General features: G+C 48.9%; 9 protein-coding genes across 9 annotated transcripts; 3 read left to right on the top strand and 6 right to left on the bottom strand.

The window, feature by feature from the left end:
- Positions 1 to 22: 22 nt before the first annotated feature.
- BDV27DRAFT_116431 (uncharacterized protein) lies at positions 23 to 4,305 on the bottom strand (the record flags this gene model as incomplete). The annotated part of the gene is made up of 3 exons (XM_032064675.1): positions 3,926 to 4,305; positions 2,262 to 3,860; positions 23 to 2,214 (listed from the first exon to the last, which is right to left on the bottom strand). The coding sequence occupies exons 1-3, from the start codon at positions 4,109 to 4,111 to the stop codon at positions 25 to 27; spliced, it is 3,975 nt and encodes a 1,324-aa protein (XP_031927301.1). The 5' UTR covers positions 4,112 to 4,305.
- A 2,710-nt stretch (positions 4,306 to 7,015) lies between these two features.
- On the top strand, positions 7,016 to 7,972 carry BDV27DRAFT_116415 (adenylyl-sulfate kinase). The gene is made up of 2 exons (XM_032064674.1): positions 7,016 to 7,134; positions 7,214 to 7,972. Exons 1-2 carry the CDS (start codon positions 7,127 to 7,129, stop codon positions 7,839 to 7,841), a joined length of 636 nt encoding a protein of 211 aa, XP_031927300.1. The 5' UTR covers positions 7,016 to 7,126; the 3' UTR covers positions 7,842 to 7,972.
- A 1-nt stretch (position 7,973) lies between these two features.
- On the bottom strand, positions 7,974 to 9,644 carry BDV27DRAFT_116407 (H(+)-transporting V1 sector ATPase subunit C). The gene is made up of 5 exons (XM_032064673.1): positions 9,160 to 9,644; positions 9,004 to 9,098; positions 8,859 to 8,950; positions 8,317 to 8,809; positions 7,974 to 8,265 (listed from the first exon to the last, which is right to left on the bottom strand). Exons 1-5 carry the CDS (start codon positions 9,458 to 9,460, stop codon positions 8,083 to 8,085), a joined length of 1,164 nt encoding a protein of 387 aa, XP_031927299.1. The 5' UTR covers positions 9,461 to 9,644; the 3' UTR covers positions 7,974 to 8,082.
- Positions 9,645 to 9,857: 213 nt separating this feature from the next.
- On the bottom strand, positions 9,858 to 11,562 carry BDV27DRAFT_116401 (PaaI family thioesterase). The gene is made up of 3 exons (XM_032064672.1): positions 10,934 to 11,562; positions 10,146 to 10,873; positions 9,858 to 10,087 (listed from the first exon to the last, which is right to left on the bottom strand). Exons 1-3 carry the CDS (start codon positions 11,088 to 11,090, stop codon positions 10,055 to 10,057), a joined length of 918 nt encoding a protein of 305 aa, XP_031927298.1. The 5' UTR covers positions 11,091 to 11,562; the 3' UTR covers positions 9,858 to 10,054.
- Position 11,563: 1 nt separating this feature from the next.
- On the top strand, positions 11,564 to 14,730 carry BDV27DRAFT_172503 (glycoside hydrolase family 92 protein; the record flags this gene model as incomplete). Its single annotated transcript, XM_032075887.1, has 7 exons — positions 11,564 to 12,167; positions 12,236 to 12,879; positions 12,931 to 13,253; positions 13,300 to 13,439; positions 13,486 to 13,934; positions 13,988 to 14,088; positions 14,139 to 14,730. The coding sequence occupies exons 1-7, from the start codon at positions 12,029 to 12,031 to the stop codon at positions 14,728 to 14,730; spliced, it is 2,388 nt and encodes a 795-aa protein (XP_031927297.1). The 5' UTR covers positions 11,564 to 12,028.
- Positions 14,731 to 14,941: 211 nt separating this feature from the next.
- On the bottom strand, positions 14,942 to 16,714 carry BDV27DRAFT_128748 (glycine decarboxylase subunit T). The gene is made up of 2 exons (XM_032067047.1): positions 16,299 to 16,714; positions 14,942 to 16,238 (listed from the first exon to the last, which is right to left on the bottom strand). The coding sequence occupies exons 1-2, from the start codon at positions 16,688 to 16,690 to the stop codon at positions 15,185 to 15,187; spliced, it is 1,446 nt and encodes a 481-aa protein (XP_031927296.1). The 5' UTR covers positions 16,691 to 16,714; the 3' UTR covers positions 14,942 to 15,184.
- A 182-nt stretch (positions 16,715 to 16,896) lies between these two features.
- BDV27DRAFT_128744 (putative neutral amino acid permease) lies at positions 16,897 to 19,544 on the bottom strand. Its single transcript, XM_032067046.1, has 7 exons — positions 19,342 to 19,544; positions 19,193 to 19,287; positions 18,769 to 19,104; positions 18,564 to 18,706; positions 18,384 to 18,510; positions 17,401 to 18,324; positions 16,897 to 17,344 (listed from the first exon to the last, which is right to left on the bottom strand). Exons 3-7 carry the CDS (start codon positions 18,985 to 18,987, stop codon positions 17,264 to 17,266), a joined length of 1,494 nt encoding a protein of 497 aa, XP_031927295.1. The 5' UTR covers positions 18,988 to 19,104; positions 19,193 to 19,287; positions 19,342 to 19,544; the 3' UTR covers positions 16,897 to 17,263.
- A 1,815-nt stretch (positions 19,545 to 21,359) lies between these two features.
- BDV27DRAFT_128739 (RNA-binding ribosome biosynthesis protein MAK21) lies at positions 21,360 to 24,986 on the bottom strand. The gene is made up of 4 exons (XM_032067045.1): positions 24,132 to 24,986; positions 22,961 to 24,081; positions 22,371 to 22,908; positions 21,360 to 22,307 (listed from the first exon to the last, which is right to left on the bottom strand). Exons 1-4 carry the CDS (start codon positions 24,948 to 24,950, stop codon positions 21,417 to 21,419), a joined length of 3,369 nt encoding a protein of 1,122 aa, XP_031927294.1. The 5' UTR covers positions 24,951 to 24,986; the 3' UTR covers positions 21,360 to 21,416.
- Positions 24,987 to 25,174: 188 nt separating this feature from the next.
- BDV27DRAFT_128738 (putative proline--tRNA ligase AIM10) lies at positions 25,175 to 27,535 on the top strand. The gene is made up of 7 exons (XM_032067044.1): positions 25,175 to 25,358; positions 25,411 to 25,489; positions 25,544 to 25,587; positions 25,634 to 25,724; positions 25,780 to 25,859; positions 25,912 to 26,041; positions 26,095 to 27,535. The coding sequence occupies exons 1-7, from the start codon at positions 25,257 to 25,259 to the stop codon at positions 27,456 to 27,458; spliced, it is 1,890 nt and encodes a 629-aa protein (XP_031927293.1). The 5' UTR covers positions 25,175 to 25,256; the 3' UTR covers positions 27,459 to 27,535.
- The last annotated feature ends 64 nt before the right edge of the window (positions 27,536 to 27,599 follow it).

The following is a 27,599-nucleotide window of genomic DNA, read 5'->3' as shown; positions in this document are numbered from 1 at the left end:
AATAAAATTTGGTGACTAACACCTTCAGACCGTTTTTTCCCTCTCATTCGCACTGAGCCCAATGATCATGACAGAAGAGGACTTGCTAGCTATGGCAACACGGCTTCCAAAAGTACATGTACGAGCCCTGTATTCTACAGGTAGGTGTATAAGTTTCTTGTCTCCCTCCATGACCCAGTTATCATGCACGTATACCCCTGTCCCTACCATCTTATCATTGCACAAGTCGGGGTCGGCCCCGAGGATCGAAGAAACTTCAAATTGACCTTCATTGGTGCAAAGGCACGTTCCATCCCCAGAGAAGACCATAAGCTCAACACATCCATCGATTGAACGTTGCCCGAGACATGTACCGGTAGAAGTATCCCACAATTTGATGGAATGTTCTGCCGATGCAATCATGTTCTCACTTGGGGAGAATGCAATGACTGGACGTCTTTCTTCATGATCTATGGAGTGAATCAGGTTTCCTGTCTGTATGTGTCGAAGCTGGAATGAAGAAGATCCATAGTAAGTCGACGCTATGAAACCTCCATGGGGTGAGATTTTATTATCCCTAGTGATGTATCCTTCTGTGAATGTAAGGAGAGGTTCTGCCGAGGTCAGGCTCCAGAGATCAATACGACTCGTGTCGTTTCGGTCCTGGAAACATCCGGTCACCACCAGTTGACCATCGTGTGATATTGCCATGTCCGATAGTTTCCAAGGGTCCCTTCCAAGTTCAAGCTTTTTTAGAACCTTCCACGTCTGTATATCCAAGACAACACATTGCCCATTATACGTTCGGTATGTTATAGTTTGACTGTCGGCTGAGAACCTTATACTCCGAACCTCAGAATCATCCACCGCTCGCAGACTTTTCATATGCCTTCCTGATTGCGCTTCCCAAAATCCGATGGTGCCATCCTTGGCGGCCGATGCAACAACAGTACCATTCGGAGCAAAGCCTAAATCAGTAATAGTATCCTCATGCACATCATCGAACGCCTCTGAAACTTTTGATGATCCATTCCAAATCGTGATCTCTTCTGCCCAGCATGCAGAGGCTGCTATTGTCTCACCATCTGGCGAAAATGCAAGTGCATCTAACACTCTACCGGAGAATCTGTATATTTCCGTCAAGACTCCCGGGATAAGTGTCCAAATCTCTTTCGGTTTATCGCCCACCGAAGAAGCCGCGAATTCACCGAATCGTGGGAATGATGCCCTTCCGCAATATTGGTTGGAATTTCCTGACTCCCTTATATGGTGTATATTGTCTCTGAACTCATTTGTAGTCCAATCCCACACGTTGACTTGACCGTTTGTTAAAAGAGAGAGAATGGTTTTACTATCAGGTGAGAAACCCGCGACCAAGGTTTTGTTGTCAGTATTGTTATACGAATGCAAAATATTTGCCGTGCAATCCCATAGCTCAACTGTGCCATCATTGGATGCAATCAACAAGTTCCCTTCAGGAGAGAATTCGATAGTACGGACCCCCTGTCGCCTATGAGTGTGTAAAGTCATCCCCTGTGAAACATCCCAAACTATAACATCAAAAACAGACCAAGATGCTATGAATCTGCCATCAGGGGATATGGAAACCATGTCGCTTTTATTATCGGGTATTTCTTGTAATAGACTCCCTGATACCAAGTCCCACACCTTGATCTTTCCGTTAGATATAGCTGCGAGCCTTTCGCCGTTTGACGAAAATATCACGAAAGTTATCGCACTTGAATCAGATTCGAGAAACGTTGATCTCCCAGTGTGTGTATTCCAGAGGCGGACGGACCCGGCCTCCGATACGGTTGCCAACTGTTTGCTGTCTGATGAAAAGGCAGCATCACGAATGTTATCTTGATCTTCAAACGATTTCAGACAAATCCAAGTTGACGTATCCCATAACCGACACACATGTGAGTACATATACGAAGATACCACCACCATTAGTCTGCTGTCAGGTGAGAATTTTAAGCGTTTGATGGTCTCACCGCGTGGTTTTGGGATGCTATGCAGTAATGGGCTCCAATATTTTTGAGCACTTGGCTTCTGAGATATCCAAGCAGGAATCTCTCCTCCAAACTCACGTCGAATGATACTTTCCTGCGGTGCAAAGAGCAAAGCAGATATGTAAATTTGTAAAGGGGTTCCCTCATACACTGACCTGAAGCTGACAGCAAACCGTCGTGCATCTTGAACAAGTCTTCGCATTTTTGCGCTGGTCCCCAGCTACATCCATTACCATAGGTCCAGCGCAGAGATTATATCGTACTTACCTGAAGAGTGACTAAGTTGTTTAATATCATGATCGCGATCGGGATCCTTCCCATAACAGCCATTGCTTCAAGCCAATGGACAAAGTGTGTTCTTAGGAAGTCATAGAGCACTGTGTCATCAGACGCCACAATATCGCTCTGTTGAAGATGGTCCACCCAGTGACTACAGGCATACCGAACCTGCTCTGGAAGGAATTCATGCACGACTGAAGGTTTTATGTCTGTCACTTGAGTACCTGGGTCCTTAAGGCAGCATATATCACGTCGTAGGGCATTAGACATGATCTTCAGGCAGTACCGGTAAATTTCACGATGCGCTTGTTTCTCATCGATGCAAAAGTGGCTATCTTTGCATCGCTGAGAGGATAGAAGAAAATCCCTGAATGATAGATGTAACAATTTAATGGGGCCGTGATCACCGTGGGGCATTTCCAGGACCGAATAAAGGTGCTCCATAAGCCATCTTGTGTCACTAAGCTCGACTTCAACAAGCCTGCTTAGGGCTATGATGGAAAGTGGTCTGGATAGAACAAGAATGGGGCCAACTACCTGTTTAAATAAGTCGGACATCGCCTGGTCGTTGTCCACTTCTCCGGTAAGCACGACCTGGAGGATTCTAGTGTACATTCCATCCAGGCCCACATCACCGTCAAATATCCTCCCTAGGCGATCTTCAATTGTCTTTCTGTTAGCCATTGAAAGAAAACGACATGCTGTGGCTGCATAAATGAACAGTCCATCTGCTTGCTCAGCCAGTTTTTTGACCCTCTCCTCTCCAGGCCAGTCCCGCGGGAGATCATGCTTTCTTCTAACTTCCCACAATCTATATTCAATTAGGCGGGTAATGTCATCCACTCTCACTCCATCGCCATCTAGGTGTCGAATTTTATACACGGTTTCATCACGAATTCCTTCTGGTATCTCATTGAATCGACGACGCATATGTATTTCAGGACGACTAGTAATGAGTATCCGAACTCGCACAGTCGTTAAGTCTCGAACTTGACTGAGTAGAGCCAGGATATCGCTGATGTCATCCTGATCCTCCCTAGTTCCAGCTTGACACTCGTCCAGTGCATCAAGAACGAAAAGTATTGTCACAGGGAGCGTTGTCTTCAGCATCTTCAGAGGGTTGAAGATCAAATGTTTCCACTGGCCATCTAAGGATCCTGCATAGGTAGCATGATGGCTACGAATACCATCACATAAAGATTGCTGAATCTCTGGTAGAACATCAACTAGGTCTCTAGCCAAGGTAGGAAAGAGTTTCCTAGGGTCCCTACAGTTCTCATCCCTATGGTCGAAGAAAAAACTACCACCAAGACACGCCTCATTGGGTAGTGTTTCCTGACCTAATAAAGATGTTCCGTTGTAGAACGCAGAAGCCACGGTTCGGGCAATTGTAGACTTGCCAGTACCGGCCATACCCTGGAGCCACAGGATAGGCTCTCCCTGGGCATCGTTACTCCAATTTTGAACTAGTTGAAGTAAAGGCACCTGAGTACCAACAAGGCATGTTTCCCTAGCTTGTTCATAAGAGCCAAAGGCAGCGCGCGTAACCGGATGGAGGGTATTCAGCTGATCTTTAGCTGCTTGAGTCTGTATTGATCAACAAGTAAGTTATGACGTGTGGACGGTAAACATCGAAACACTATGTATCTTACGTTGATAGTGTCAATAACAATGTTCAATTGCCTTTCGACCTCACGTTTCATCAAGGTAAGTTCGGCATGAATCTCTTGGACCGTCTTCTTTGACCAATCCCCTAATATATCTTCGATCGATTTGTCGGTGCGCTTGATTTCAGTGAGCATTTCCTTCCAGTCATCAGCGGTCGCAATATCTCTCATGTATTGGCAAAGTCCAGAACGAGAGAGTTGCTTTGTCAGTCGGATCTGGTACTCCAATACCTGAGAATATAAAGTTATAGTTCTTTCCCTGAGCTGAAGGCCAAATTTGGATCTATCCTCAGGAGAACTATATGATGACCTTAGAATATGACTCTAACTATATTGCCAGGTAGATCCTGTAATTCAACAGTGAACGGTAGAGCAAACCATGTATGTACCTTTTACCCAGGACGTCCATAAAAATTCGAACATGGGAGTTCTGGATGACCTGATATCTGATCAAAAGATCTGAGATAAACTCGAGTCCTGCCACAGCATCTTCACGTTGTGTAAAGGGTTTCAAAAACAGCTTAAAGATGATTTTAGTGTTATGCCCTTGAGAATCAAAGAAAAAATGAATCACTTACTGGGAGAACCATCACAACTCCAGCCCATGCAAGCGCAGCATGGGGTTCAGCGCTAATTGCTGCTGTAACGAAGTCTTTCGCATAGAGAATGCCATGAACAGTACGACGAACATAATCCCCGATAACACCTTGCCTACTTCTTCTCGGAATATCGAACCGACCTTGTTCTATATCCTGAAGTTTACAGAAAACAAGGTCTTGGATTCTCCTTTGTCGATCCGTTTTCACCTGCTTAGTTGGAGATCGTTCAATTATCTGATCGGACTCAGTAGCCAGCAAGACCTTCTCATATGATTCGATTAAATTGGCATTGTCGCTGTGGAGTTTCTTATATGCCTCACTCCACAGATCCTTCATCACCTTTTCACCTAGCCTCGCAATATTCGCTTCGCCTTGCCTTTCTTCTTCTCCTTTGACCGGGGCCCCTTGCGCAGACACAATTGATCCTCCCGAACCGCTTACTTTTCTTTTGCTGGTGTCAGGTTCATCCTTACACTCTGTTTGACTCAAGTATGATTGAGTGTTTGCTCCATCTTGAACGATTTTTGTGGGCTTTGTTTCTGCATCTTTATTTTTATTGCGATGGGAGACCCTGAACCATGATATCGAACGATGACGCCTTGAATTACTGATTTGTAAATGGTCGTCTGGTGACTCCGAACGTGTGCCATGTCCATGGGAGGTAATAAGCCCAGCAGCGGCCGGAGGCGATGGTTCTTTGACATAATGGCATTGAGCTGGGTATATATAACCTGAATCTAATGGAAGAAGCAGCTCATAGTACACCATGCGCAAAGATTGATGCTCCGAAGCTTTCTTAGCCTCGCAATGTGTGGACCGATAATACAGAAGCCAGTTAGAAGCGCCGGTGCTTTTCGCAAAAAGAAGGGGTAGACATCCATGAAAGGCCCCAGACATGAGGGGTTTCACCGTTTGCTTGACGTGTCAGCTCAGCCTAGCTCCCCGTGCGTATTATACTACCCCACCTTTCCCCTTATCTGTCCTCTCAGCTGCGTTAGTGGAATCACACTGCAGGCTACCCTGCCACAGTCTATAGTAAGACTAAGTACATATTTCCACAGCATGAGGTAGATTCAATCCTGCATGGCGGATGAAACCATAACATAGTGAGGACCGAGAGACCCTATATGAATTAAGTTTGTATACCTCGGCCCTTAACCGTAACTCCGAATTAAATAAAAGGCTAGGGTTGCATTTCCGTATGCGCTAGTGGAGCTGGGCATGTATCTAGCCGATGCGCCGTCAGATAAACATGAACGACTGTTAGTCGTTTTAACTCACAAGGGACCCTCCCAATGGTGGAAATCCAGCCAACGCAGATATCTGGATGGCTACTGTCGAGTTCTTCTTTGAGGGCTTGAATGGTTTATCATGTTAACTCGATAACTCAAGCCATGGGAAAGCAACCCTGTGCCTGATGAACTGTCCTCTGCGCTTGGCTGTATCTTTTCGAGGCCGCGCGAGAGACCATATAATGATGTCTAGACTTGGCTTCTTGTGCCCAAGCTTTATCCCCGGTCAATAGATTAGTGACACTGCTGAGGTCATCCATGTAGCTCAATGCCTTGATTTGCAGACGAGCCCTAGGGAAATACTAATGTAGTCATCGGCTATTAATAGTTTATCAGTAGACAGAAGAACCATCAACGCAAGACATTGAGTCTCTGTAGACGATAGAGGACTGTGCATTAAAATTTTGATGACTTTTGACTGTTGTTGACTGAGATATCCTCAATTACTGGGAAGATATGGCAGGGTATCGCAGAGACAGAGTGGGGTTCTGAACCCCCAAATACTGGCCAAGACTCTCTATACCTTTCGATCGCTTGTCTTTATTAGAGCTCCGATAGAAGACCCCACGTAGAGTTGGTAGATTTAAGTTGCGATCCTTCTTCAAAATCTACCTGGCAGTGAGTGGAGTACCCGGGCTGATGTAGAGTCTGGGCTATCGGACGACAATCTCCAAACGATCTGTAAGTTCGTATGATGGACACCGATTGGCTTCGGGGTTTGTTTCACTTCAAGAGCACTTGGTGCGATGAATGGATAGTGTGTTGATGCCGTGTTCTATCCTAGTGTTAGTACGTGGGGGAAGTCTCTGTTGAGATAAGTACTAGAAGAGGAATATAGATAGTAGGGGAAGAGCAAGCTAAGGTCATGATGCAGGGCCCATGTGACTTGGTTTTACACCGTTAAGCAGTTCTACTAGGAAACAAGAAGAAAGGGGCGGGAAAGAAAAACAAAGAAATTAAGAAAAACAAAGAAAAACCGAAACAATAAAAAAAATTCAGGTATGACAATTGTTCAAGCCAAGAATGTATATCCAAACACCTGGCTGATCATGATGTTAATTATTTAGTCAAATAAATTATGATTATGCAGCAGCATACGCACACCGAAGCAACCAAACCCCCGCGATCGGCGCCCCGCTGTTTCAGTCTTCGGCATTGACAGCCCACGTCCTTTCCTTTTTACCCCTCCTGATTCCTCATCACAATACTTAAAAATATATATCTTCAATCTCCTGAATTGCTTTCTTCCCTGAAATCACTATCTTCATCCATTCCACCATCAGCCCTCCCTGACAATGTCTACGTAAGTCCATACTTCCCTCCCCTTCCCCACCATGCATATACCCCTCCATCCCGTAGTCAACTAACATGATCACCAAAAGAAACATCACTTTCCACGCCAGCGCCCTGACGCGCAGCGAACGCAGCGAACTCCGCAACCAACGCGGTCTCACAATTTGGCTCACCGGTCTCTCCGCCTCGGGCAAATCTACCATTGCCGTCGAGCTCGAACGCCAGCTCCTCCGAGACCGGGGAGTCCACGCCTACCGTCTCGACGGTGACAACATCCGCTTCGGACTCTGCAAGGACCTCGGCTTCAGCGAGAAGGACCGCAACGAGAATATCCGTCGGATTGGGGAGGTCGCCAAGCTCTTCGCCGACAGCGCCACCATCGCTATCACCTCGTTCATCTCGCCCTATATCGCGGACCGTCAAATCGCGCGCGACCTGCACGAAGTCCCCACCCCGGGCGAGGAGACCGGTTTGCCCTTCATTGAGGTCTTCGTTGATGTTCCCGTTGAGGTTGCCGAGAAGCGTGACCCCAAGGGTCTCTATAAGAAGGCCAGGACGGGTGAGATTCAGAATTTCACTGGCATTAGTGCGCCTTATGAGAAGCCTCTCAAGCCTGAGATACATATCGAGAATTATGATTTGCCGGTTGAGGATGCCGTGAAGCAAATTGTGGATTATTTGGATGCCCAGGGTTACTTGCCTCCTAAGAAGGAGTAGATCCTCTCTCGTGTATCTCATTTTTTCGTTGCATGTGGGTTTGTTCTTGTGGATATTTGCGAACTAAATCTGTTAAATCGGTGATCTATATATAGAATTTTACTCCTCTTTGGGGTCTTGGATTGTGTTTCATTCAAGATATTCAAGAGTATGATGCGAAGCAAGTAAGCAAAGTATATACGCTACAAAACAAGGTATCAAGTGTACCGTACCCAGACAGATATCCACAGGATCTTACCCCCTAATTGAGCTCGAACTCATAATACACGTATGCCGTGTATTCGCCGCCTCCTTCGTGTACTTCACTCGGGTCGTCTTTCTTGACCCGACCCTTCTTGTCCCGTCCGAACGCATTCCCGGCGAGGTAAGAGTACTTCTCATCCAGATTATGCTTCGCCTTGTCAGCTTGCTTGGAACCCGGTGTCTATATCATGTTAGTCCTAAACCGTAAAGACCACTGACTATGAGTACATACCCGGATAAGAGTGCAAACGAAGTCGAGAGGAAGACCGTAGCGTAGCACGGTCTCAACAAACACACGAAGAACGAGAACATGGATCCAGACCATGACGGCCTCGCTCCAGGCTGTCCGTCCGAGCCGCAGTGTCTCGCCCCAGAGCTTGCGCTCGTCGCCTCCTACGCGCTCGACTTCCCTGCGCTCCTCTTCCTTTCCACCTTCCACGTACTTGAATTCACGGGGAATCCACTTGTGTTCACGGGCCTTGTGGACAAACTCCAAGCTGTGTTTCTTGAACGTCGTGACAGCATACAGCGTGAACTCGTCATCCGAAGCGACAAACGTCGCAGACCGGGGGACCACCATGGGCGAAACGGTTTCGTACGTCTTGAGGAACTCTTTGATCTGTTGGGCCGGGACGGCGACGAGGTGTGTCTCGAGGTATTCCGAATTCTGGACTACACTGCGGGGGTCGACAACTGATGCGAGGGACTTAGTGGCCAGGTTACCTCTACACTAGGCGTCAGTATCCTGTAGGTATAGATTAAGGAGTATCGCACGTTTGCTTTCGTTGAAGAGTGGCCAGGGTGGCCTTGACTTGATTGTATTGGGAGTACTTCGACCTGATGTCATTGTCGATGCTGGCAGCTTCCTATTCACAGTTAGATGCCACAAACAGCCAGTTGAGCATTTCAAGAAGCATACCTTCTGGAGAAGGTCGATAAGCTCACCCAAAGACTTATCGGCCCTGTACTTGACTTTGTTCCACGTAAAGGTCCGCAGGTACTGATCCACCGGCTCTAATGATTCAATGTTAACATCTTGTTCAATGCCGATTCACCGGTCTGGAGAAAAACATACTATCATTCACAGCCTTCATCTTGCTGATTTGCGCTTCGTCACCCTCCAAGATATTCTTCAGCGCATCGCCGACCTTGGACACAACACCCTGACAGGCGGTCTCGAGTTTGGCCAGCTCATCGGCCTGCTGCACTAAGGCGTCTAATGTGCCGATCTTGAACTCGGGAATGGGGAATGGGGCGACCGAACCATTTTCCGGGGCGACAGTGGCGGAGACAGCGTCGAGAGCGTCGTCGCGATGGTGAGAGGAGGTGATGGAGGTGGGGAAGGACACGAGGAGGTACTTGGTGGGTTTAGACATGGTGACGAAAGATCCCACTTGTACTGGCGAGAAGGAGTTTAATCGAGTAGAAAGTAACGACCTGTTGCCACGCTCAGCAAGCGGGCATGAGGCAGTCGGATGGAGAAAGCGGGCAAGGAGGAGGGAAGTTGGGAAGGCTGGCCGTCGGTCAGTGTCGTGGAGTTAAGGTGTTGGAGAGCTTCCCAGTTGCGGATCCCGGGAGGCGGTCGGCGGCGCGTTTAAGGTCCCGCCTTTTAAATTATGTAGTAGTGCTGAGCTGACGTATGTTTACCACCTTGTCTATAAGTAAAATCAGCCAAATCCTTTTACAGTGTGCAGTATCTCATGTTTTGTTTTGCCCGTCTACACATGTGGTTCAAAACTTGCAGTCGGCCATGTCCCCAAGGAAGAAGTATGGTCAATTAAAGCATATATGAATTGCCCCGTTGTGATACTGCTAGGCTACATCTAACCAAACAAAATACTATACAGTCACTATATACAGTTGCACTGAAACAAACCAGTCTCTAACCGTCTATACGCCTATCCAATAAATGCATATGTCATTTTATATCAATTCTCGGAAATCGGTCTGGTCTCAAGTTAGCTGAGGCGCTAGTTAGTGATATTATATAGACTCGACATGGCCTGGAAAGAAAGGATATTAGCTTTCAGAGTCTCGATTTCTTTGGGCGGATAAACATACCGCGGCTTGCTTGGGTTCTATAAACAAGGCCTTTGCCTCAACCAAAACCGCGGGTTCCTCTCCCTCCTTAGGCAGAGTCTCAATGCGCGCCTCCACCCAGGCTTTACGACCTTCGACCTTCACAGTCTCGGCCCGCAGAACAGCATAGGATTCTGCCATGGCAGGACGCCGATAGTCGATGTTTAGATTGGCCGTTACGCCCACCTTGTTCGGCAGAGCGGGGAAGCAGCACCGTGCCATCCCCTCGTCGAGCAGTGTGGCCAAAAGACCACCGTGGACAATGCCCAGGTGGCCACTGATGGCGGAACCGAGGTAGAAGATCGAAACCAGGCTCTTCCCATCCTTCTCGGAGAAGACATGCGGCGGAACAACAATTCGATCAGGACCTGAAAGGGTGCCTGCCGTCAGATGGCGGTCGCGCAGCTCGGCGGGGATTTTCATATGCGGCCGGGACTCGGTGAAGGCAGGGTTCTCCCGCAGCGCCACGGCTACCGGATGGTTGCGGATGAATTCATCGACCTCTTGCGAGAACTGGTCGGGAGGAGCGAATGCGGTGAGAGTTTCCTCATCTGTACGCAGAGTGACCGTCATCATGCGAGAAACGGTCTTCTGGGTTTGGTAAACGAGTCCGGCAGTGAAGGCGACTAATGCAATGGATGTAAAGCCCACAAATCGGCGTAGACGAGAGCGAGGCTTAGATGTCTGAGGAGATAGTGGTGATGCAGCTTCTGAAGCCGGGGACAGAGTGATTAGCAGTGAAACACGAGGTGAGGGATGGGATGCAGTACCAGAAGAATAGAGTCGCTGGGAGAGATTGCGAGGTAGAGAAACCTTCCAAGGGGGATGCACGAGCCACTGGGCTTTTATAGGACCATTTGACTTGAGACAGAACTTGGTCGTGGTGGGGACAGCCCGAGAGAAGACTGACGAGGGGACTCGCGGCATGGCGACAGTGAGATCTAAGCTCGCACTCCAGGATGGCAAAAAATCGAGTTCGTCAGAAGGGCTCTCAGCCACAAAGCAGCCCTGATGGGGAGCTCAATTGGTATCTCGGGAGCTCCTGGTGGAAGTCTTCTGCTTATCTGACACCCCAACCGAGTGGTAAAGGACTGATCCCCTCAACAAGGCCTGAAGATTGGGTGTCCGGGGGCTCTTCTGATTGGCGACGGCGGTAGGGGCAGCGGATCACTGGACTTTTAAACCTCGGCTCATTTTGAAACTCTTCCTTTCATCATCACCAACAATCCTCGGTCCTGTACCGAAGTCATGCGAAACTGTTGAGGCTCAGTAACAACACGGGTGATAAAGGTTTTTTTTTATGAGTGTGACAGTCCAGGTGTATTCCGTCCGCCTTCGAGAATATTCGAAAATGTACCTATCATATTGCTTCACAACAAGCGTCGCCCGAACGGAAACTAAACTGGAAGATCATCTGAGGCAGATCAACGCCTTTCGGTGGCCCCATGATGGCTGTTTATATTATCGCAACTATTGAACATAAATGAGCTTTTAGCGCCACGTCCTGCGGGAAACCGAACTGATCACAGCCCGAACCATTCAGAGGCGTCGAACATATCCTAGTGCATTGATCAGCAGGGGCATACATATCGTTGAAATTAACGAAAGAATGCCAGTTGCCAATATCCAAACATGAGGACCATGCGCAGTAAAGACCTGCATCTATCACTAGTAGAATCATGGGGTTTTCCCTGGAATCCATTCCCCCCCTAGATGGCATGCATAAAGTGCCTCTTACCCAGCATGCCAGGAAGGAGCATTCCTGATCGTCCATAGTCATCCCCTGATCTCGTAACTGATATCTCTCGTTATTGTCATGACACGCTCCTTTGATTTGCTATATACTGTTAGAATATTCGTTATCAATGGCGTCGTCTGTTCTTTGGTCGTCTTTTATCGCTGCTCCTCTTGCCTTGGGCTACACTAACCCTCGCTCCATTTCAATTCCTGCAGACTACGATGTACTGCAATATATTGACCCACTTATCGGAAGTTCGAACGGAGGTATCATTCTTCCAATCGTTCTCAATAACAAACATTGCGATTGGCATCTGATCCCCTGTATTATTTAGGCAACGTCTTCGCCGGCGCGTCACTTCCCTATGGGATGGCGAAGGCTGTAGCCGACACAGATTCTGTGAACAACCAGGGCGGCTTCGCATACGATGGAAGTAATATCACGGGGTTTTCCAGTCTGCATGATTCAGGTACTGGAGGTCAACCTTCGCTCGGGAACTTCCCTATTTTCCCATATGTGAGCTGCAAGGATGACGATGTGAATGGCTGTGTGTATCCCAAGAAACAGCGCAAGACGCGCTACGACCCCGGCTCTGTCTTTGCGACCCCGGGTTACTTTGCATTGACCATGGCATCGGGAATTCAGGTAGACATGACGGTATCCCACCATGCATCTCTCTTCCGTTTTCGGTTCCCAGCAGATCAGGAAGCAAAGCCCCTTATCCTGTTGGATCTTAGTGACTTATCCGACACTCGACAGGACAATGGAACTATTACCGTAGATGCTGACACGGGGCGGATGGTTGGCCATGCTCGATTTTTACCCAGTTTTGGAAGTGGATCCTACACTCCGTACTTCTGCGTCGACTTTCGCAGTGCCTCCGGTGTCAGAGATAATGGCATATTCGTCAATTCGCGAGCGAGTACGGATGTAAAGAACCTCACGATCTCCCGAAGCATAAATGGGTACCCGCTACCGGTTTGTTCAGGCATCGAATCTGTTAGTGTCAACTATAGCTAACAAGTGTAGGGAGGTGCTTTCGTTCGATTTAACTCATTGGCCGATAATACGGTTCTAGCCCGCGTAGGCCTTAGCTTCATTAGTAGCGAACAAGCTTGCAGCAACTCTGAGTCTGAAATACCTAACTTTGACTTTAATGCGACGCATTCCGCCGCGGTGGATTCGTGGATAAAGAAGCTTGCCCCGATCCGAGTATCGAGAAATGGAGTCAATTCTTCATTCCTGTCCACTTTCTATAGTGGAATCTACCGCACCATGATCAATCCGCAGGACTACACCGGGGAGAACCCACTGTGGAAGAGCACAGAGCCATATTTTGACTCTTTCTACTGGTATGCGCGCCGTCTGCCCGTAGAGCTCTTCTCTGATATGTGATAGTCTTTGGGATTCGTTTCGGTCTCAGCTGCCATTTCTGGCCATCTTTGATCCTGCATCGCTGGCTCGAATGGTTCGATCGTTGATTGATACCCAGAAACATCTGGGCTGGCTTCCAGACTGCCGCATGTCGCTCTGCAAAGGTGCGGAATTGTAGCCCTATTAATAGAAGCGAGCTGACCAGTCTAGGTTACACCCAAGGTGGCTCAAATGCGGACGTGGTCCTTGCCGATGCATATCTCAAGGGCATTTCCGATGAAATAGAGTGGGAAGCGGGCTACTCTGCAGTCCGGAAGGATGCTGAAGAGGAACCGTATGACTGGTCGAACGAAGGGCGTGGTGGCCTAGACAGTTGGAAATCGCTGAACTACATTCCAGTAGAGGATTTTGACTACAAGGGCTTTGGAACGATGACGCGGAGCATCTCCCGCACGCTGGAATACTCTTATAATGACTTCACTATTGCACAAATGGCCCGTGGCCTCGGAAAGACGGGTGATGTTGAAAAATACGAAGCTACTTCTCGATTTTGGCAGAATCTGTTTCGCGACGATCAGGCCTCCTTCATAAACGAAACTGATACCGGATTCAAAGGCTTCTTTCAACCCAAGTATCTGAATGGTACCTGGGGATATCAGGTTTGCCCCCATGGCCTAGTCCCATGAAAGTATTACGTCTAATCAACAAAAAGGACCCTATCACCTGTTCCAACATCGACACAAGCGGGAGAGCTTGTTCGCTCCAAAACAATGCAGCCGAAACATTTGAGGACAGTATATGGGAGTATCAATTGTGAGTGAGAGCTAGTCAAACGATTCAACTAATCCACACTGACCTTCCAGTTTCGTCCCCCATGACATGGCCGCCCTTATCACTCGTCTTGGAGGCCCATCTCAATTCATCCGCCGCCTCGATTACCTCCATGACACTGGCATTACATACATCGGCAACGAGCCCTCTTTCCTAACCGTCTTCCAGTACCACTACGGCGGCCGTCCCGGCAAATCCGCTTCCCGCGCCCACTTCTACGTCCCCAAGTTCTTCAACGCAAACCCAACTGGCCTACCCGGCAATGACGACTCAGGCGCCATGGGCTCCTTCGTCGCAATGACCATGATGGGTCTTTTCCCCAATCCGGGACAAAACGTGTACCTGATCTCAGCCCCCTTCTTCGAGTCTGTTCGCATCACCTCGCCGCTGACGGGACGGACCGCCACGATCCGTGCCGTTAACTTTGATCCCGCGTATAAGAACATCTATATTCAATCTGCGACACTGGATGGAAAACCTTATAGCAAGAACTGGGTGGGGCATGACTTTTTCACCGATGGGCGGGAGCTGGTGCTTGTGTTGGGAAGGAATGAGAGCCATTGGGGAACTGGGGAGGAGGATTTACCGCCGTCTCTATCGACAAGGGGTACTCCTTTTGATTAAGTTCAAGTGTATGAACTAACTCTGATGGTAAAAATGAAACTGGGTTAATTGTACTAGTCATAGAAAGACCAAGAGTCTGCAATATAAAGTTCTTCCTTCAGGAGTAAGATGGAGATCACTGATCTCCTAACTAGTCTGCAATCGAACTACGTACCCAATTGAGCGTTACAGGTAGAAACTACATAATACTACAGCAAACCAAGAACAAACCCATTAATGAAGTGTTTTAAATTCTTTATTCATTCGTTGAGGATTAATCAAACACCCTGCCGAGACAGGGCATCCAATTTGAGACAAGATGATGGCAGTCTCGCACAAATGCAGTGAAAAGGGGAATCGTAATATCTACAGTACATCACGGCATGAAACAATTCAATAAAAGGAAAAAGGAACAGAAACCGCAACCACCAAAGCTCAAAAACCAGATGAACAGAATTCAACCCCAGTGTGGGATCTAGGCCTTGCCACGATAGAACTTGCTCTCAACCCAGGGCATACCGGTAACGGTAGCCTTACGGAGCTTGTTACGGACCAAGATGCCAACCTCGGTGCCCTTCTTGTGGAGACCTTGCTTGACGTAGCCCATGGCGATGTTGGTACCGCCGAGAGTAGGACTGGGGAGACCGGAGGTGATGATGCCGACAGGGGTGCGGGATTCGTCGTTGATATCGACGATGACGGCGCCTTCACGGGCAGGGGAACCCTTCTCGACAGTGAAGCCTACGCGACGCTGGGAGAGGGTCTTGGCGGGGGAGGCGAGCTGGGGGAGAATGGCGGAGGCGCCATTGAAGTTGGCGGTTGCGGGGTCGCGACGGTCCTTGCCGACGACCCAGCCCAGGGATGCGCCGGGGGGAGTCTGGGCGGTGGAGATGTCGTGGCCGTAGAGACACATGCCTGCTTCCAGGCGGAGGGAGTCACGGGCTGCTAGGCCGGCGAGGCGGACCTGGTCAGCGTTCGTGAGGAGGAGCTCGGTGACCTGGGCGGGCAGAGAAGGGGAGCCTGCTGTTGGGATGGAGATTTCGAAGCCGTCCTCGCCAGTGTAGCCGGTACGGGAGATGAGGAGGGGGTGAGGGGTGCGCGAGCCATCGGGGAGGGTGAGATGAAGTTCGCGACAGTTGCCGAAGTAGAGGGTGCTGAGGTCTGTTTCTGGGCCGGAGCCGTGGACGTAGGACTGGAGAACCTCGGCTGCGAGGGGGCCCTGAAGAGCGACCAGGGCGCGGTCCTCGAGGATGGACCATTTGATGCTGTCGGCGCCGTGGGCTTGCTTGTAGGCGGAGATCTCAGCTTCCAAAAAGGCGAGATCCTCGTCGCGCCGGCCGGCGTTGGTGACGAAGTAGAAGGTTTCGTCAGTACGACGGGTGATGACGGTATCATCAATGATACCGCCGGTGCCTTCTTCGAGCAGACAAGAGAGGGTGGATTGGTTGTGGCCAAGCTTATCGAGGGATGATGGTGTGACCTTCATCAGGAGCTCGATTGCGCCTGGTCCGCTGAGTTCGTGCTGAACCCTGCAATTGGCGTTAGTCTTTGATTCTATGTTATGGGAGTATTCATGGGCGTGTACATACATGTGGCTCACATCGAACAAGCTTGCCTTTTCTCTGGTCCATTTGTGGCTTTCAACATGGCTGAGATCGGAGTACTGCAAGGGCATGTCAAACCCCGCAAAGGGCACCATTTTCGCGCCCCGAGCGAGATGTAGGTCATACAGCTGAGTCTGTCTCAGCGGTCCCGAGGGAGCTGCAGACGAAGCAAATCGCACACCACCATTGGGGGAAGAAACAGAGCTGACACGGAGGAATGGGCGTGCAGCAGTTGGAGTGCGGAGACCGCGGTGGAGCGGAGATGTCAACTGCCGCGGAAGGAGTGTAGAGCCATTGGCTACGATAGAAGTGGGCTGCGATAGCGATTTCGATCCCAGGAGGTTGATACCTCGTCGCAAAGGTCGTACGGCCGACATGATGAGTTTTTGAAGCGATTAGAGATGATTTTTTACAGAAGGAAGTTCGTGAACAGAGGACGACAGGGAAGAATTGCGGAGTAGTATGACCGATAGCGGGAAAGTCACATGCCGATAGGGCAAATTCCGCGGGCAAGCCGTCCCCTCCGTCCCACCGGGCGGGTTACTCACTAGATTTACGCAAGATCAAGCATCGACGGAGTACGGCGATGGTGTGAATCAATAGGCCAGATTGGAATCTTCTGCGAAAGGCGTGACAAGAGTATCTTCACCCCCTCCCCGGTACCACTGGGGAGTGTTGTGTAGTCTCCAAAATTCAGACAATCTCAGCGCATGACATGTCGTCTGTCTGAGAAACTTTACTTCATCGCTACAGAGATGATATCTTTCATTACCATAATAACACGAAGAGGCAGTCAGTCATGCAGAAAGTGCTGTGGACCCGAATCATAACAATAAGAAAATTCCTCCCACGGTCCTTAAAAAAACCACCAGGGTCGTACACGTCGGAAGACACACATTTGTGATCACCCCCGCAAAGAATAGAAATTTAGATCAAACAACATGAACTCATTACAATCCGTTATCAGCGCAGGAGAAAGGACTGCCCACAGTTCCAGCTTGATAGTTTAGGACTACGCTGTCAACAGCAGCCTGCAGAGATCGTTAGTCGTGACCATGGACAGCATGACCGAGAAGGTCGAACTTACATAGGTTCCAGGCCCTAAGAAGAATAGGCCGACGAAAATCAAGCCGACATTGACGATCAAGCCAATCCAGCCCCGGATTCCTCGATTTTTGTAGAAATCCGGTCCGTAGTCTTCACGTCGCATCCGGAGGTAGGCGACACCCCAGAAAATGAACCCGAAAAATGAATCAAACAGCGCGCTCATGATCGAAAGCAGATCGGAGAAGAATGGAATCACTTCGGCAATGATAAACGCCCCAATCCACAGAACGGCTAGGATTCCAGCCCAGGCAGCCCATCCGACGACGGTATGATTACCCTTGTGGCGCGTTCCCTCGAACAGACGGAAGAAGAGGAAACGGGCAGAGACTGAGGCGTACAACACTCCCAGGAAAACCAAGGTCGGGACCATGAACGAAAAAGACACCTTCTTGTACACCTCATTGCTGATAGAGCCGAACGCCGGGGAGGTCATATACTGGTTGCCGGTGTAGGCATATACGATCGAACCCACCAAGCTGAACACGATGATTTCCGCAACAGTGACAGCCGTAACGGATTTCCAGAAGTCCTTCGGCTCCTTCATTTCGGCGATGAAACTCGGGAGTGTGATCTGACCAATGAACGTGTAGCTAATGTTCAGAAAAGCATTGACGCCCGAGACGAACGTTGTCCCGGCCACGGGGACTGCGGTAACAATTGGGTCGCCTTTTGCGGGACTGTAGCCAGCGGGATGATCTTCAATAGCTGTGAAGATTACGGCCAACATCACTGAAATGAACGTGAACAACGCTGAGAAAGTGGCAATCTTGGATAGTGTGCTGAATGTTCTTGGAAGTGAGCAGACGAACGAGACAATTGCCGTGACCAAGGAAAAGACGATAGTGCACGTCCCGTGAGAGGAAACCGTGTTGAGCCACTCGGCGCCGACCAAGCAATGCAACCCCTAGAACAGTATTAGGGCTCACCCATCCTGGGTCTTGAGATGATATTGGGTGAGGTTACCTGAATAAAGGTATTGTTCAACAAGAACATCACTGCGGTCAGATACCAGGCAATCTTCGAGTCCCAGAAGAGATGCTGACCGATATCACACACGTCGCGAACATGGGGGTGGCGCAGGCAGAATCTCCTAAGGTGACTATTAACTTCGGCTTTAGGGGATACAGAGTCGCATTCACTTACCAAATAATCAGGGAAGTGTAAAGCACAATCCCAGCAATAACCGCAGTCAGAATCAATCCTGGAACTAACCCGAGAACGGAATAGGACCAGGGAAATGACATGATAGCCAGGCAGATGTATTCGGAAAAGAGCAACGCGGCCGTCTGTTCGTCCATGCTGATTAGCACCAAGCCATGGATCTATCCTTTTCGGCATGCGAACGCACCTTTTGCCAACTACATGTTCGGTATTTGATGGAGTTACCAGCCTCCATTTCGATTTGTCTTCCAATGTCATCTGTGTCCGAATCGGACTGCACTCCCGGTTGTCGCTGATTCTCGATATCCTTCACCTTATCGGGAGAATCAGGTCGCTCCGAGGCGGAAGACTGACGGTCTTCGTCCCCACGCCCGTCAAGGGCCTTGGATGTATAGGGCGCAGCCATTTTGAGGAGCGGACAGACCGCTGTTGCAAGGAAGTGGTGGAGTGGGTGGTAGAAGTAGAATTGGAGGCCTTTGGATGCATGTACTGCTCCTCACGTTAAGAGATTTAGATAGAAGATCTAGATAATCGCAGGTCAATAGTCGCCCAGAGGAGTAAACGGATGCGTGATGGAATACCGCCAGCCAAGTGGGACCAGAATCATTTACCTTAGGGACAGAATAAGGATTTATATCAGAAGAAGATCTGTAAAACTTTCTAGACGGAATTGAACAAAGGCGAAAAGGAAATAAAAAGGAAAAATCTATTCGGTTAATTAGCGTCAAATGCGAATGGCAAATGCTGGGCATGGACGTACCAAGAGAGCTTGGAGGCGTCCAAGCAATCGACCCCAAGACACTAAGAGGCGGGAGAGAAGGAGAGAAGATCAACCACTGCGATGGTTGTCAGATGGAGGAGGCGAAGAATTAAGAAAGAAAAGAAAAAGAAAAGTCACATCACGAGTAATATTTTGAATGAACCTTATCATGAATACTATCCGATTAATATTTTTTTTTTTTCACATTAGTCTCTACACCTTTTTTCTTTTTCTTTTCTTTAATTAATTAATTGATTGATTTCTATTTTGCATTGACCTCAGCGGCTGATAAAGGCGCAGGGCAAGTCCGTTTCCAGAAATCCAGCTTAAGCTTCTCTTAGCTTAGCGTCCACCCTCAGCGGATCCCGTGGAATGACCATCGACGCAATGAGTCGGACGCCGATACCGAAGATAAAGTAAACTTGGAATAGTAAACCCATGACGTGCTCACGGCTGTGTGGGCCATCGATGGTACGCATAGAATCGGCTCTTTGCGCGTCCCATTACTTACTTGTTAGGGCAGGAATCGCTCCCAGGTAAGATTATACTCCTTGAGGTACCGAGTTAAAACAGCCAAAGTAACTCAAGCTTCCGCGACCACGGGTCACGGGAGTTCAACCAGGGTGACAGTCAAAGATACCTTAGATCTAAGAGAGAGGTTGAGAACTACTTCGTATTCGGTGCCTTTTCAGGGCAACGATCACCATAAACTTTCCAGTGGTGAACACTACCTACCTGCAGAGGCAGCTACATAGTCGATTAATTAAAAGCAGTCAGGAATTATGGATAACTTCCCATGACTCCACCATCTGGCATTGGATGCAACACAGTTACCCATGCGCCCCCCCCCCCCCCCCCCCCCCCCCCCCCCCCCGCTGCCAATCATTACCTCGGAAGGCGTAGATGGCGGAGCCCATCCGAACCAGTTGAGTGCCCCGCATCCGTAAACTGAACTTTTCTTTACCTTGTAGCGGATGCACCCCACTTGGTTCTTGGCCTCAACCGAAGACGTTGTCCCGTGCTTATCCAGTAACAGCCTTTGCCTTGGCCGGATTATAGTACTTACGAGATCTATGACTGCGATACTCCATACGTTGGATAGGATTTTTTTAACCGAATAATTTTTTATTTATTTACTTTTGCCCCTTCGCTTACTGCTTACTTAAATTTTATGAAAATAATAAATGCGCCTTTTATTTTTTTAATGCTTTTTTTTTTTGCGCTAATTCTGGGCACTTCGGCCGATCTGAACCTTCCCCCAAACCTACTCATACCATAGGTTGCACCTTACATACAATACAAGTAGCCTAAGTTAGTTACACAACGACCAATATTAAATCTCGCACCAGCTTCCCTTTTCTTTATACTAAATTTGATGATCGATTATTAATTTTTTTTTTTTTTTCTTTTTCTCGTGTTGGCTTAAGCTTGAGCACGTTATGCACTAGCAGATGGCGTGATCCCCCCGTGCCCAGTCAATCACTGCCTTTCTTGAAGCCTTGGGATGCTTACTTTGCGTAGAGCGAATGGTGTGACACGCCAGGATAGTCTCATTGTAGGTAGCAGATTTTTGACTCAATCTTATTTTATCCCGGTCGATAAGTCAATTGATGTCAGCAAGAAGCTCGCAGTCGCAATTTCATGCCACGATGATGTAATGGAGGCTATCCATGTTCGAGAACCATGTGGCGCCTGGGTTCTAGATTCGGTCTCCTGCTGGGGCCGGGTTTTTATCTTTTTTGGGCTTTTCTTTTTTCAGCAGCCTTAAGCTCTATTGATCAGGTACCTGCCTAACTAGGGTCGGAGTCTACTGGTTTGGTCTACTAAATCGTTAAGGGACGTTTATGTATATCATATCACCTGTTTGGGATTTCTATTTCCGGCTGGGAATGGTCTGGAACATGCCATAATGTTACTTGTTTAGTCTTGTGCACTGAGTGCATGGGTTCCTACGGTCGCTGATCTATATGCTTTTAGTACAATAGACTTGTGTTGAAGTAAATGCCTTGAAATAGACTTTTTGTGGTATCTGTAGTATGGACATCGCGTTGCTACACAGCTGTACAATCTTCCCCTTACATGCCCTCGTCCTCCCCGGCCAGCAGGGCCGCATAGTCGTCCACCGAGGCGAAGGTCGGCAGATGCTTGAGCTTGCGTCTCTTCTTCTTCTGATCGGGCTTGTCGTCCTCCTTCGGGAGCTCCACCCCGCCGCCGAGTTCCACGTCCGAAGGTAGGTCCTCGTCGCTGTCAAGGAAGGCTTCGTCGTCAGAAACATCCATGTCGAAGTCATCATCCTCGTCGAATGTATCTTCGGCCTTCTTGGCCTTGGGCTTGGTAGCTGGCTTCTCGGTTTCGGAAGCCTCTTCCTCGAAGTCGTCCATGTCCACGTCAGACTCGTCGTTGAAGATGACTCCCTCGTCTCCACTCTGTTCAGCCTCCTCATCCTCATCTTGATCATAGGCAGACTCGAGGTCATCCAAGTCAAGATCATCGTCGCTATCAGCTCCTTCCACTTCGGGCTTCGAGTCCACCAGTGCCTTCCAGATCTCTGACTCGGCATCACTGAGCTCGGCATCCTCTTCAGCATGTTCGACGGGATCCTTGGCCTTCTTGCGGCTCTTATCCTTGTCCTTCTCGACACGGTTGAAGTACTCGTGGAAGAAGACATCCTCCGCGGCCACTTCGTCCGACTTCTTCTTCCAGAAGGCCTCGGAGTTAAGCGGAAGTTCCTGGGTCTGTTTGGTACCAGACACCAACCGATCTTGCGCGTCACTGCCGGCAAGGGGCTGCATGATAGAGGCACCCCTGGTAGCGGCAGAGGCTTTCGGTGTCTTGTAGACAAAGCGGTCGAGGAAGTGCATCAATGTGTGTATTGTCATATCTGGCTTTCCGCTCATAGTCTTGTGCTCTAACAATTGAGCCGCATTGACCGACACGGACGGATGGAAATGTGACAAGTATGGCAGCTATCAAACACAGTATCAGTATGTAAAGTATAAACAATGATAGAGGTAATGGGATATACTCACCAATTCCCAGAGGCATGTCTTATCAGCATTGCTGTGCTCTGGGTCTCGCTTGCGAGGGTCGTAACGGCTTGAGGGCTTCTTCGGCTGGGCTTCAGGCTGTTCTTGCGTCTCATCATCCTCATCGGGAACATCCCTGAACACCTCTTCCTCATCACTCTCATTATCCTCGGGCTGATCGTACAAAGAATTGAGGCTAGAGAACGTCTTCTCTAGTTCCCTGATCAAATACATGACGCCACAGATGAAGGCCGGCTGGTGCAGACCAAGCACCTGAATAATACGTTTCACGAATGCCTTTACACGTCGAGCGTTCACGTCGTTCTTCAAAGCCTTGAACAATAGGTTAAGATAGAGTGCCTGCTTCGAAGACGTGGCCAGTCGTGGGTCCAGAAGAGATTCGTATAATGTTCGGTAGAAACGATCAGCAGCAATTTGGTGGGAAGATGTCAGTTGCTGGATCAACATAAGGGCTTGAATACTAGTGTTGAAGTTCGAAGAGTGAGTGATGCGGAACAAGGTATCGACGTGCTTGGAAAGTCTGTGCATGGATTAGCTATAACCGCCCTAAAGACTGAAAGGAAACTACATACCGTTCCGAGTCAGAGTTGGTGAAAGGATAAGCTCGATTCACACCGGTCAAAACGCCAGAAGTGAGTTTTTCTTGCATTTCCTCATGCTGAGCCTGACCCTTCTCCGCCTCCTTCTGGGCCTTCTGGGCCTTTCTGTTGAGCTTACCGTTCTTGCCATGCTTTTTACCAGACTGGAACTTGTTCTTGGTGGGCTTCAAGAAGGCAACAAAGAGCGCGAAATAGATGTCAAGAAGTTGGGCCGCAACTTGCTCCTCTTTTGTACTCAGAACAGTTTGGTTCAAGGTGATAATGGCGTAATATTTGGCGTGCTGACTCTGACCTGGACGGAAAAGAACCTCCTCGACAGCCTTGATGATTGTTGGTTTCATCAATGGGTGTGCTTGCTCAAGTTGTAGCAAAAGGTAGGAAGCCCGAGAAGCGATCTTCTTAGCAGTATCGCCAAGTTTATTAACTAATAGTCGCAAAAGATTTGTTTCCTGCTCGGGTTTTTCCTTGAGCAGCTCGTAGACGTAGCTCACGGCCCTGGAACGAGAGAACTCAATCTCGTCATTGCACCATACTTCTAAGATTTTGAGGACCTCGAAATATTGTTCCTTCAGGAAGTGCTCAAATGCCCAAACGATAAGGTGGCGCTTCTGAAGACCATTAGGGAGGGCATCTCCTTCAGACCACTTGCTTCCTGCCCCCTGGAATGCAGCCATGAGCGATGGTTGATTCGCGAAAGACCTAAGCCTACGGTCATTCGGAAGTAACGTGCCCTGGGCAAACATATCTTTAAGAGTCCTCAGAACTTCCACCGCCTGCGCACGGCTGCGCTTCTTCCCCAGAGCGAGAAGGTTTTCCAGGGATTTAGTGTTATGCACAGGCGACTCCTGTATCGCAAGTGTCAACGCCGAAATCTTATCACTAAGAGTACCGGTGGACATAATGGTCGTGTAGAATTTGTGAGAAGAGGAGGCCAACGTTTTCTGCGCTTCAGCATACATGTTGGATTCTTCCTCGAGCAGGGATACAGCGTAGTTATAAACACGATCAACCAGATGTCGGGGCAAGGCGTTCGCATGTTTCGCGGAGATCGAAGGAAGTTCGGTCATGAACCAGTCGGATCTGGGTGGGACGGCCTATTGTCTGGTTAGAATGACATCTGCTAGCAAAACAGTGATAAACTCACAAGTTTGCTGTATTCCTTAGGAAGAGGAGGCTCCGCAAATTGCTTAGCCTTCTCTTTTTTCGTCTCCTTCGCAGCTGGGGCGGGAGGAACATCCTCATCGGAGCTTTCTTGGTCCTCCTCACTGTCATTATCATCCCCAACGTCAATATCGGCCTCGTCATCTTCCACGTCTTCCTCTTCTACTTCCTCTTCCTCTTCCTCCTCTTCTTGCCCCACCTCATCTTCCTCGTCTTCGGCAATATCATCGGGAACCACTTGACCAGCAGCAGCCAAAATGCCCGACAGCTCCTTTCTCAGTGCATCCTCCTCAGATTTGCTCCCGGAACCCTTGGAAGTGTTCTTAGCATCTTCGACTTCAGACTCAGAGTCAACTCCGGCAAGCATGTCATAGTCTTCCTCGGTACCCCCAAGGGCCAAAATCTCCTGTCGCAGAGCATCGGTCTGCTCCGCTTCCTTGGGTTTCGACAACTTGTCCTTGCTGAAGGTGTTCTTGTCTTCCCTTGCGATCACTTCGCCATTGCGGTCCCGCTTCTTGCCCTTGTTGTTCTTGTCGGTATCGGTTCGCTTTGTGTCGGGCTTGGGTGTAGCTTCGTTGTTCTTTTTCGGGGTATCGTTGGAAGCAGCCTTCTTATTATTCTTTGACTTTTGTTTAGCAGCGTTCTGGTCTTTCAATCTCTGTTCGATCTTCTGGCGCAAGCCGGCAAACGCACTCTCCTCAAATTGAGGGACAGTATCCGCACCAGCATTGGAGTCATTCGCCCCTCCTTCTGTGACAGCAGCAGTCGCTCCAGAGGAGCGCTTCCCCTTTCCTTTGGCCATGGTGGGACAATTTCCTGGCCAAAACACAGTATCGTTGGAATGGTTTTATCCTACGTTTTTTTTCTGCCGCCCGAAAACCCAAAAAAATTATGGAGACCCTCGAGGCCGCCGGAGAAACGGTTTCACCGTTGGTCGGCGTCCCAGTGCACGGGCCAACTAAAGCCTGCAATGCGGACGTTTTATTTAGATCTCCAACTAATCATATCCATAATATTGGAGATAAACGCTACCTTCTGTTCATTATTCTGAATAAATTTCCCTATTTAAAGACTTAGAAGGATTGTCAATCACAACACTCTATAATTCATGATATCCGGTTTTCGCCCGATCCCGGGCCGCTATTCCGTCGCATATAGAGCATACTGTGGAGTCTTGCCATTGTATAGAGCTCCAAGATGCAGTTTCCATGTAGGACATTGCGCATCTACTTGCCGCAAGACTTATTCGCTAATAATGACAGACGGATGGCCGAACTCGGGTGTCTAACTTCTGGATTCCAACGGGAGGCATCTCAAAGAAAAATGTCCAGGGTGAAAAAGGTACTTCTACATGCAATTAATTTACTCTGATGACAGCAATTGACAAAGGGTTAGAGGACGTGAATGACCTCTTAGTTCGGGGAGGCTTTCTCCGACAGGTAGTGGACCCCCCTTTATAGCATAGCCAATTCTAACTTTGTATAGGCTTATTCGGGGATATTTCATATGTTACCGCTAGGATTGCGCGTGCAAGACAAGCTGGAGCGTCTGATTGATAAGCATATGCGTTCAGTTGGTATGCCCATTATACTTCTTGCGCTAGACGTACAGTCTTCTGAATGTGACTATAGGAGCGTCAAAAGTTTCACTGTCGTCCATATCTGCCCAAGAACTCTGGGAGAGGTCAGGACGCTTAGGAGAGGGTTCAGAGGTACAGTGGTATCTCCGGTCTCTTGCAAGAAGCCTCTGACAGGGTATGTTAGGTGTTCAGATTCCATGACAGAAAGGAATCTCGCTTCCTTCTTGCCCCTACTCATGAGGAGGAAATCACCACTCTAGTGGGCAGTCTCGCCAAGTCGTACAGAGATCTACCTCTACGAGTATACCAAATCTGTAAGTTTACATGTAGTAATTGACGCTTTTTCCGCTGACATTTCTCAATGTAGCGAGGAAATACCGTGATGAACCAAGACCAAGACAAGGTCTACTTCGTGGGCGAGAGTTCATCATGAAGGATCTCTACACGTTCGACTGCACTGTGGAAGAAGCTTTGAAAACATATACCTCTGTGAAAGCCGCTTATACACGACTGTTCAACGACTTGAAGATACCATATTTGGTTGCTGCTGCAGATTCTGGCAATATGGGCGGCAACCTAAGCCACGAATTCCATGTCCCCAGCTCCAAAGGAGAAGATACGGTCATCAGCTGTACTAGCTGTGACACTGTTTATAATGATGAGCTTGCAGACGGAAAGATCCATGAATTCGGAGACAATGAAAGCCACCAGGCCAGCCCTGGGTTTGACACTGGAGATATGTCCCCCGAAGCAGCACCAACCATTTCTACAGGTCTCTGGATGTCGATTTCCAAGGACAAGCGAACACTACTGAGAGGGTGGTATCCTAAATTCTCCATGCAAGGCGAAACCCAGGAGCCAGTGGAAAGAGAAGTGAACTCTCACGCTGTCAAGTCTGTAGCTAATGCTGCAGGCATCGATCTTGACCTCAGCGTAGAAAATCCATTAGAACAGTGGGCTGCTGAAGCAAAGTCTAAGTCTAACAAGGCATCCGGCCCTTGCCGTGTAGTGGACATGTATGACTCGCAGGTGCGGGTGTACAAACGTCCACCGCTGAGTGACTTGCTGGATCAAGCAAGCTGCAAGGTGGAAGACATTGACTACTCTATGCTGGATCGATTCCCTGGAACAAACAATGGCCTCAGCCTTGTCAAGGTTCAGGATGGTGACAAGTGTGCCAAGTGCGCTCAAGGTCGTGTGAAGACCCACATCGCGATCGAACTGGGCCACACCTTCCATCTCGGCACCAGATACAGTGAAGTTCTACAAGCGTCTGTCATGGTGGACCAATCCTCATCTGGCAACTCGGAAAACCAGATCGTACCCATGCAAATGGGATGTCATGGAATCGGTGTCTCACGTATGATCACGGCGGTCGCTGACAGTCTAGCGGACTCCAAGGGCCTCAACTGGCCCCGCGCAGTGGCTCCTTTTGAGGTCATTGTTGTCCCTGCGAAGGGCTTAGAGGAAGAAGCCGAAAAGATATATGACACACTTACTTCAGACCCAGTATCCCCAGTCGACGTCATCCTCGACGACCGAGACAAGCAAATGGGGTGGAAATTGGGAGACGCCGACCTGATCGGGTACCCCATCATTGTTGTGGTCGGTAAAGGGTGGAAGAAGGAGCAAACATTAGAAGTGCAGTGCCGTCAGCTGGACAACCTACGGGAGAATGTGCCGCTAGAGCAGCTCTCGACATTCACTCGGTCCTTACTCGAGCGCCTGTAAAGTTAGTGCTTCTGGGATTGTATTATACAGATGATCAAATTGTACAATATTCCTCTCTTATCCACCTCTATTCACATCAAATCATGGACCACAGAGAGAAGGCAGCGATGCATTGCCATCCAGCCTAGAGATAACGGGTAT

Source organism: Aspergillus caelatus, assembly GCF_009193585.1.
Source record: "Aspergillus caelatus strain CBS 763.97 unplaced genomic scaffold BDV27scaffold_94, whole genome shotgun sequence".
Taxonomy (NCBI): Eukaryota; Fungi; Ascomycota; class Eurotiomycetes; order Eurotiales; family Aspergillaceae; genus Aspergillus; species Aspergillus caelatus.
The sequence above is the reverse complement of the archived record's forward strand: the minus strand, read 5'-3'. Positions and strand labels throughout refer to the sequence as shown.

Excerpts from the sequence above, each read along its gene's own strand:
- BDV27DRAFT_116407 (XM_032064673.1), bottom strand. The coding sequence starts at position 9,460 with ATGTCTAAACCCACCAAGTACCTCCTCGTGTCCTTCCCCACCTCCATC. Across the intron at positions 8,810-8,858 it reads ACTCTTCAACGAAAGCAAAC|AGGTAACCTGGCCACTAAGT; the intron begins GTGCGATACTCC and ends CGCCTAGTGTAG. Across the intron at positions 8,266-8,316 it reads TCGTTTGCACTCTTATCCGG|ACACCGGGTTCCAAGCAAGC; the intron begins GTATGTACTCAT and ends AACATGATATAG.
- BDV27DRAFT_116401 (XM_032064672.1), bottom strand. The coding sequence starts at position 11,090 with ATGCCGCGAGTCCCCTCGTCAGTCTTCTCTCGGGCTGTCCCCACCACG. Across the intron at positions 10,874-10,933 it reads CCAGCGACTCTATTCTTCTG|AAGCTGCATCACCACTATCT; the intron begins GTACTGCATCCC and ends CCCCGGCTTCAG. Across the intron at positions 10,088-10,145 it reads TAGAACCCAAGCAAGCCGCG|GCCATGTCGAGTCTATATAA; the intron begins GTATGTTTATCC and ends CTTTCTTTCCAG.
- BDV27DRAFT_128748 (XM_032067047.1), bottom strand. The coding sequence starts at position 16,690 with ATGTCGGCCGTACGACCTTTGCGACGAGGTATCAACCTCCTGGGATCG. Across the intron at positions 16,239-16,298 it reads TTGTTCGATGTGAGCCACAT|GGTTCAGCACGAACTCAGCG; the intron begins GTATGTACACGC and ends CGCCAATTGCAG.
- BDV27DRAFT_128744 (XM_032067046.1), bottom strand. The coding sequence starts at position 18,987 with ATGGCTGCGCCCTATACATCCAAGGCCCTTGACGGGCGTGGGGACGAA. Across the intron at positions 18,707-18,768 it reads GAACATGTAGTTGGCAAAAG|ACGGCCGCGTTGCTCTTTTC; the intron begins GTGCGTTCGCAT and ends ATGGACGAACAG. Across the intron at positions 17,345-17,400 it reads TCTTAGGGCCTGGAACCTAT|GCTGCTGTTGACAGCGTAGT; the intron begins GTAAGTTCGACC and ends CGATCTCTGCAG.
- BDV27DRAFT_128739 (XM_032067045.1), bottom strand. The coding sequence starts at position 24,950 with ATGGCCAAAGGAAAGGGGAAGCGCTCCTCTGGAGCGACTGCTGCTGTC. Across the intron at positions 24,082-24,131 it reads CTAAGGAATACAGCAAACTT|GCCGTCCCACCCAGATCCGA; the intron begins GTGAGTTTATCA and ends ACCAGACAATAG. Across the intron at positions 22,909-22,960 it reads ACCAACTCTGACTCGGAACG|ACTTTCCAAGCACGTCGATA; the intron begins GTATGTAGTTTC and ends ATCCATGCACAG.
- BDV27DRAFT_128738 (XM_032067044.1), top strand. The coding sequence starts at position 25,257 with ATGATATCCGGTTTTCGCCCGATCCCGGGCCGCTATTCCGTCGCATAT. Across the intron at positions 25,359-25,410 it reads CTCCAAGATGCAGTTTCCAT|ACGGATGGCCGAACTCGGGT; the intron begins GTAGGACATTGC and ends TAATAATGACAG. Across the intron at positions 25,490-25,543 it reads AAATGTCCAGGGTGAAAAAG|AGGACGTGAATGACCTCTTA; the intron begins GTACTTCTACAT and ends ACAAAGGGTTAG.